Genomic DNA, 7,500 nt, shown 5'->3' on the forward strand with positions numbered 1-7,500 from the left:
TAACTTTGAATAAGTACGCACTGCCCAGTATGTCACGTATTTATAGATCTTTGCTCCCTTTGAACATTCGTGCCCTAACATCACCCGTTGCCGGATTAGCTTGCTTAAGTCAATTTTCTTCATTTTTGGAATCAAAACATAAGTTGAATCATTCCAGTTTCAAATCCAGCCCAGGCTGCCATTTTGAGTTGTCGTTGGAGTCTCTACAGAGCCGCTCTTCCTCGTACAATTTGGAATTAAACTCTATCATGCTGAAGAAGATCACTTTTTATTTTTCCCGAATAAGCAAATCAATTGCAGATAACTAGGTCAGTTTTTGCCGTTTACATTTCAAGCGTATAATAATTTCTAATCCACTAATGCCTGAAAATAGAGCCTGGGTGGAAGGGGCAATACAGAGTCGCTTTGACGACTTGGTATGGAAGACATATATATTATGTGGAAGAAACAAAGACTTTGAGATTCATCCGGATTATCCTAGCTCACGAACGTCACTTAGGCAGCGACGGAAGGAAAGGCGGAACTCCATGGCGGATTGAACGCGATCTGAACCAACCATGACCTCTGGGACACCAGTGCAGTGCCTTACCAATAGACCACATTTTTATTCTCAGTATTGGACTGGGACTAGCTTGCAGTTGAGGCTAATTTGGGGGAATATATTAAGACGTATTTGCATTTGAAAAGATTCCCCCGCATTACCCTCCAATGCAAGCTAATTCCAGTCCAATACTGAGAATACGAATATGGTATATAGTTACTGCTTAAAGTAACGTTCGTAACCGGAAGCGATGATCTAACTATCTCAATAAGAGACGTCTTGATTTTAGAATGAATTATTTGATATGTTATTCACAGTAACTTTTCTAAATGCCCAAATGTCGTATGCTACTTTACCATCTGTTTTGGATTCTTTTGGTATTTCGCTTCTCTTTGATAACTCTCCTTCACTCGATTCGTCGGATCCACCTGAGGATTCGCCGAATTCACCAGACCCGCTGGATTCGCCATATGCTCCTTTTTCGTCAGAACTCTTTGGTGATACACTCATGCCTGACTGTTCAGAAGCACCTGAAACCAATATCGAAACCTATAAGGACCGATTCACGTCTGTTTAAAAAGCATACAGTGAATGTATGGAGATTGGACTTCGCGTTTGTTGTCAATGTTAGACAGCAGGCGGCCATGCACTGGGACATAAACTTGACGAAAATGACGGAGTGGCATCCCCTAGAAAAAAACTTGTTCCATACCACAAAAAGCCGGTTTCAGCAGTGCAGCTGATACTTCTTGTAATGAGTTACCGTGAGATATTTCTTTCAAATCTCTTATGACCAAAGCGGATGTAAAATCGCACCTTCAAGTCTTTTGCTATTGTCTCTTGCAATTTCATCCCGTTTTCCAATTTGCCTGCTCCCAGATTCAGCTGATTCTCCACTCTCTTCAGACTCGCCTGGGTCATCTCCGGATTGGTCAGTCTCCTTATCCAAAGGCTGCGTGGAATCTTGAGTTTTCTTTGATTGGTCAGATTTAGCGCCATCTCCAGATTCAGCCGATTGTTCAACTTCTTGTACCTGGTTGTCTCCAGAGGGTGCGCCCGACACCTTTAAAGTTTCTTTATCATCTGTAAAAAAAATCAGAATCGAATGCGCTTTTACTTTATGTAATACACAAGGTGATAGCGACAGTAGATTTTTTTACACTTCAAAAGAGTTGGGTAATCTGCTCACGAAATGAAACCAGGGGGAACAGCTTTTAGATTTTGGTCAAACGCAAGGGCTAAAATATCTTCCAATTTTTGGACCATGGACGGAGGTCTTCTGTTTTTTGGCTCTTGTTTCCCAAGTTCCACTTGAGCTATGTTCCGAGCTTATTGAAAGGGCTATCTTCGCCCTAAGTTTCATCTTTTTCGCCAAAAGAGAAGGACGGATTATTTGCACTAAGGGGGTCTTTACATGATACCGGGGCGACTTTCGCACCAGCGCGAGTTCATTCCGGTTTCCTCGCTTAGCTCTGTATTTGTTTACATGATATCACCGAAAAAAGTCACGCTGGGGCGACTCATACTAGTGCGAGTTCACCCCAGTTGCTGCACCGGAGCGAAATGTCGCAACGGTATCATGTAAAAGAGGAACGACCACTCGTTCACTTGTGAAATCGGCCTCCCGGTGGGCTGGAACGGGTAGCACATGCGTACTTTTCCTGACAGACGCTAATTTGCAATTTGGATTCACGCTTGTATTGTATCGATATGTGGTGTCCCTTCAGGTAAACACGATACGAATTCACCTCGTCATCATGTAAACGCGGTATCAAAAAGTCACCCCGGTATAAAACTGGCGCCGGTGCAAGTTTTCGCATGTAAACATCCCCTAAGGACAGAAGGAAAGATCGTTTGTAACAAGTCAAGTCTGACCCTCAATGAGACATGTTTGCTGATCTTTGGCAAAAAATCATATTGTTTCTTCTTTTAATTTACGTATACATTTGTGTTCTCCTGCTTTTGTCCTGTGCAACGCTGATATTAACATATGAGAATATAATAATAATAATAATAATAATAATAGTAATAATAATAATAATAATTATTATTATTATTATTATTATTATTATTATTATTATTATTATTATTATTATTATATCATTAATATATAGCCACTGCTCACTGCGACTGACTTTTGTTATTTTGTGGGCTCGCAAATGACGGTTCTGATGAAATGAAAATAAAAGTACCATTACCATGCATTAAACATAGCTTGATGCTATTCTGGTTTGGAGAATTACGAATGTAGCTTTAAATGACAATGCCCCTGTGTAGTGTCTATAGAGTAGGTTAAGGGACTCTAACGATAGCTTTGGATCACTCCTGCATGATGAAGACACTAGACATGAGCAACACATTCACAATTCTCCAAACCAGAGTGGCACAAAATCATTTATTATATAGCCGGAAGTGTTTCACTGGAAAATACACCACTCATAAAATTCATACGAAACTACATCCGGGACCCGAGTGGCGTATTTTCCATACCCTCCCTGATGAGGATATTGATGACGCCATTTCCCGCATTGTGCAAACAGTCATTGAAAAGATTCGTGAAGTTCTCCGAGGCTGAATTAAGACAATTAAAATCCTGGTCGGAGAAACAAGAAAATGCTAACACGAAGAATAAAATTTCATAGGAGTTCCTTGCAAGTGAAGAGGAAAGAAATGCGAAAATTGAAGAAATTCCTGCCGCCGAGCTGCAAGAATTTGCGATAAAGTTTGTGTTCGATGTCAGAAAGAAAAATGGCGAGTAAAATACTCCTGTCTATATAATAAAAAGAAAATTACACCGTGGCTTGAAGATATTAATATTATTTTCTCGTGTTAAAAACAATATTTTACTCACTCGCTGCGCTCGTTCATAAAATATTGTTTTTACCACTCGAAATATAATTGATATCATGGCGCCGCTGTGTAATATCCTCTGTTTGTCAGGCCTCGGTTGTTCAAAAGGTGTATAATGCTATCCAGCGGATAAATCGCTATCCAGCAGATAAACACTAGCAAAATCAATTGAGTAATCCAGTGGATATAAATATATATAGATTACTTCATGGTTGGTGAGTGCGTACGATTTTTATTCACGAGTTGTGAAGGATCGCGTAAACGAACGAGTGAGCGAAGCGAACGAGTGAGTTTAACGATCCTTCACAACGAGTGAGTAATAAAAATCGTACAAGCGAGCCAATCATGAAGTAATTTGGTTATTATATAAGTACAGAGATCATAAAGTTAACGAGGTAAGTGTTAATCGCGAGGCTATCAAAGCACCGATCGTGAACAAAAGTATAGATATAGCCAATCAGAGCGTCGATACTTCGTTTTTCCCCAGTGAAAAAAATCGTTTGACCAATCAGCTGGCTTCTCTAGAGCAAAGAGACTATTTTTATCTCGATCCTTTTTCGAGTGTAAATCTCGGTAGGTATATAATAAAGTGATTTATCCATCGGATAGCGCTATCCACCCTTCGAACAACTGGGGCCTGATTGTCATCCTGATTGCAGTGTGAACCTTTACCTACGATACCATGATTACCGTTTTGCCTTTCCGAAGGTATCTGGCTCCTTTTGAACAGAGGGCTATTGCTTCGTTTATCAGAATCGCCTGTCTCCTCGTAATCTCCGGATTCTCCTGATGAAGTGAAATCCTCAGACCCTCCAGCGGATTCTCCTGAAGCAGCTGAGCCGGATTCTCCCGATTCATCGGTTTCTCCTGATTCGATGAATTCACCTGAACCACTGGATACATCGTTTTCACTGCTTTCTAAAGAGAAAGTGCAGGTAATCATGTGCTATATTTTGCTTTACATTTACATACATGAGCTTTCAAGAAGTGCTTTTAGCTTTTAAGTTGTATTACGCTCTTTTAAAATAGAACTTGCAAAGATGTTCATTCATCAAAAGGATTAAATTTAATGAAAGCTCGATCGTAGGTTCTTCTGATTCACAGAAACTTAGAAACAGGATTTACTTGAAAATGAACTCGTTTTTAATCACAACAGATGCATGCTTTCAAGAGGTTAACAAGTCCTATAGTACATTGCGGCTCACCTACACAGCACTGTAACTGGAAAAGGATAAGTGTTTCATTTCAACTGCCCGTCTTTTTTCCGGACACTTCATTTGGTAAAAAATTCCCAAAATATTACTTAAGCAATTAATGGATAACCATGTTATTCACCTTTCTCTTTTGGGATTTCATCCCTTTTGCTAATTTCCTCGTCCCAGGCTTCGCTTGATTCGCCCGATTCCTCAAAGTCCCCGGATTCACCCGACTCTTCAAAATCGCCGGAAAAGCCGGATTTCCCGGATGCACCACTATCTCCCCAGTCTCCAGATTCTCCAGATGCGCTGCTCTCGTCGCTAACTTCTTCCTCTCCTTTAGCTTTTTGAACAACACGAATAACAAACGTTACCGAAGGAACGGCTCCAGGCCCAAGAGAGTAACCTGGTACGCATCCCTCCATCATTTCCATAACTTTTCCTTCTTAATATTCTCTTGTTACTGGCCATAAATAGCATTTTGATGATTCCGGTGTCCTAATCCTAGTATAACTAAGGGAGTTTACGCTATGCTATGAGACAGTAAATCATTCTGTAAATCGTTTAAATGTCAGAATCTTTGTAAAAGTTTCTTCAACTTGACACCAGAAAACCAAACAAAGGAAACTGTAAAGAATGTTTTCAATAATCCAGAGCGATTTAGGGATCAAGAACACACTACTATACTACAGTAATTCTGCTCGTAAGCAGGTCTACTAAAGGTTCACGATTCCTTTTTAGAGCCACATCCTTAAACTCCTGGTATAAGTTGTTATTAAAAGGGTCCGAAATCCCAATTCGCCTCCTTGCTCGAGAGCGTTTCTCACTAGTCTGAACATACTGCTGTGTCGAATATTGTGTGCAGCCCATTTCGTTTTCCTCCTGTACAAAGACTTATTAAGCTTCAACCTGCTCCAGGACTTCTTTATTGGTAATTCTGCCCGTCCACATTATTTTCAAAATACGTCTCCAGCACCACATCTCAAATGCTTTTATTTTGTTGATATCAGCCTTCTTTAATGTCGACGCCTCACAAGTGTACAACGGCACACTCCATACAACTGTCTTCACTAACCGTTTCTTCAAAGAAAAGCTTATATTCTTTGTGAAAAGTTCCTTCCTTTCCACGAATGCATTCTTTGCCATTCCAATTCTTACGCAGCACACAGCGCAGTGCTATTTTATTGTTACTGTTAGAATTTAATTCCACTTAAGCTCAGTGGACAGCGCTCATAATTAACGGTCTGGTTTTTTGCAATTTAGTCAGAAGTTGTCACAAAGTAAATGTTATTAAGGCCAGAGGTATAGATTTGTTTTTGATTTTGCACAGGGCAACGATGAAGAAGGGTCAAAAGACTGAACTTTGGAAGAGACTGAACAAGATTCGTTTGGAAATTGAACTCTACTCTTACTCGAATGGTGGTCAGGGAAAAATACGATTTAGTTTTGCTCCGTTAAATTCACTTTTGAGGGCTATAGAATATATCATACCTTCGCTTTCTCTTGATATTTTACTCCTCTTCATTGCTTCAGATTCAGCATCCCCACTCTCCCCAGACTCTCCAGAGGATTCAGCAATACCAGATTCTCCACTTTCTCCTGATTCTTCCAAGTAACTAGTCTCCCCAGATTCCTCAAAATCCCCGGACAACCCGGATTCTCCACTTTCTCCAGATTCATCCGAATAACTAGACTCTCCGGACTCGCCCGATGCCGAAGTTTCGTCGTCCGAATTCGTGGAATCTTTTGATACTTTGAGAGAACCTTTGTTTTTGTTTTCGTCTGATTCTCCTTGGCTAGAATCTCCAGACTCTTCTGCATCTTCTGCTTCACCAGATTCCGATGTGGATCCAGAACCATCCATCTCTTCATCATCATCATCATCATCATCATCATTATCGTCATCTCCAGTAAAACGTTCTGCCGACAAAAAAAACATTCTCGTCTTGATCGTTCAACTGTGCTTCACACAAATGTCAGTGAAATGTTAAATATATCTAAAACATGAATAAACTAAATATGGAAAGCCTACCTAAAAAAAACGTCATTTCATTATAAAACAGGAGATAGGTCGAGTTTCTAATGCCACGTGGTATGAAGTTCCGTAACCTTACGAGCATGCAGATGTAATAAAGGCGCTGTCACCAAAAAGTTCTAAACGATTTTATGGGAGGATTGACAGCAGCTCAGTTTGATATTAGTTTTAACGAGAATTTTAAGTATTTGACTCTTTAAGTCTATTTAGTCCATTTATTTTATAGTTGTATCACAGGAGGGCCTCAAGAGCAACTATTATCAGTTGCACTGTTATTTTTTATCCTCGTTAAATAAATTCGGTTGTTAACATTTATCCAGAGATGCAAAAATTGCACCAAAATGGCTGGCTGTGCCTCTCAAAGATAAAGGGTTTACTTAAGTCTCTGCGTTTATGAGTATTTTTTAAGAACTTTTAGCTGTGTAGAACGGAGATGAATCATGTTCTTACCTTTCTCAAACACTTCTGTGGGGATATAATTTCTTTTAATCTCCTGACCGGATGATTCATCATCAGGCTCCGTTTTTTCCTTGTCCTCAATTCCATAAATTGCGCTGCTCTCTCCAGATCCACTCGTAGCTACAGCGTTTGAGGATAGACTCGATTCTGTGGATTGCGACATTTCCGACGCACCTGATGATTCGTCATCCTCTGGCTTAAATATTCTTGGAGTATCACTTCTCGTGGAATTTTCTTTATGAAAAAGAGAGAAATGCGTGATATGGTATATAGTGCATTCAAGTCATGATTACATGCTTTTCCCACAGCGTTTCGATCCGATTGCTTAATAGACCCTATGCAAAAATGGCTGCCTTTAAATTATTCTTTTGTTCATATTCAAAATAGCCCAACTAACCTCGTTTTTGAGATGAGAATTC

The 7,500-nt window shown here is 39.9% G+C and overlaps 1 protein-coding gene across 1 annotated transcript in view; it reads right to left on the reverse strand.

The window, feature by feature from the left end:
* LOC138008273 (dentin sialophosphoprotein-like) overlaps positions 1-7,500 on the reverse strand; it is a 25,156-nt gene that overhangs the window by 12,153 nt on the left and 5,503 nt on the right. The window contains exons 5-10 of the mRNA XM_068855552.1: positions 7,073-7,315; positions 6,079-6,507; positions 4,727-4,930; positions 4,082-4,309; positions 1,358-1,624; positions 898-1,071 (exon numbers count right to left, since the gene is read on the reverse strand). Of these exons, the coding sequence (XP_068711653.1) occupies positions 898-1,071; positions 1,358-1,624; positions 4,082-4,309; positions 4,727-4,930; positions 6,079-6,507; positions 7,073-7,315 (1,545 nt within the window). The remainder of the gene's footprint in view (positions 1-897; positions 1,072-1,357; positions 1,625-4,081; positions 4,310-4,726; positions 4,931-6,078; positions 6,508-7,072; positions 7,316-7,500) is intronic.

This window comes from Montipora foliosa, chromosome 6 (genome assembly GCF_036669935.1).
Source record: "Montipora foliosa isolate CH-2021 chromosome 6, ASM3666993v2, whole genome shotgun sequence".
In the NCBI taxonomy this organism is placed as follows: Eukaryota; Metazoa; Cnidaria; class Anthozoa; order Scleractinia; family Acroporidae; genus Montipora; species Montipora foliosa.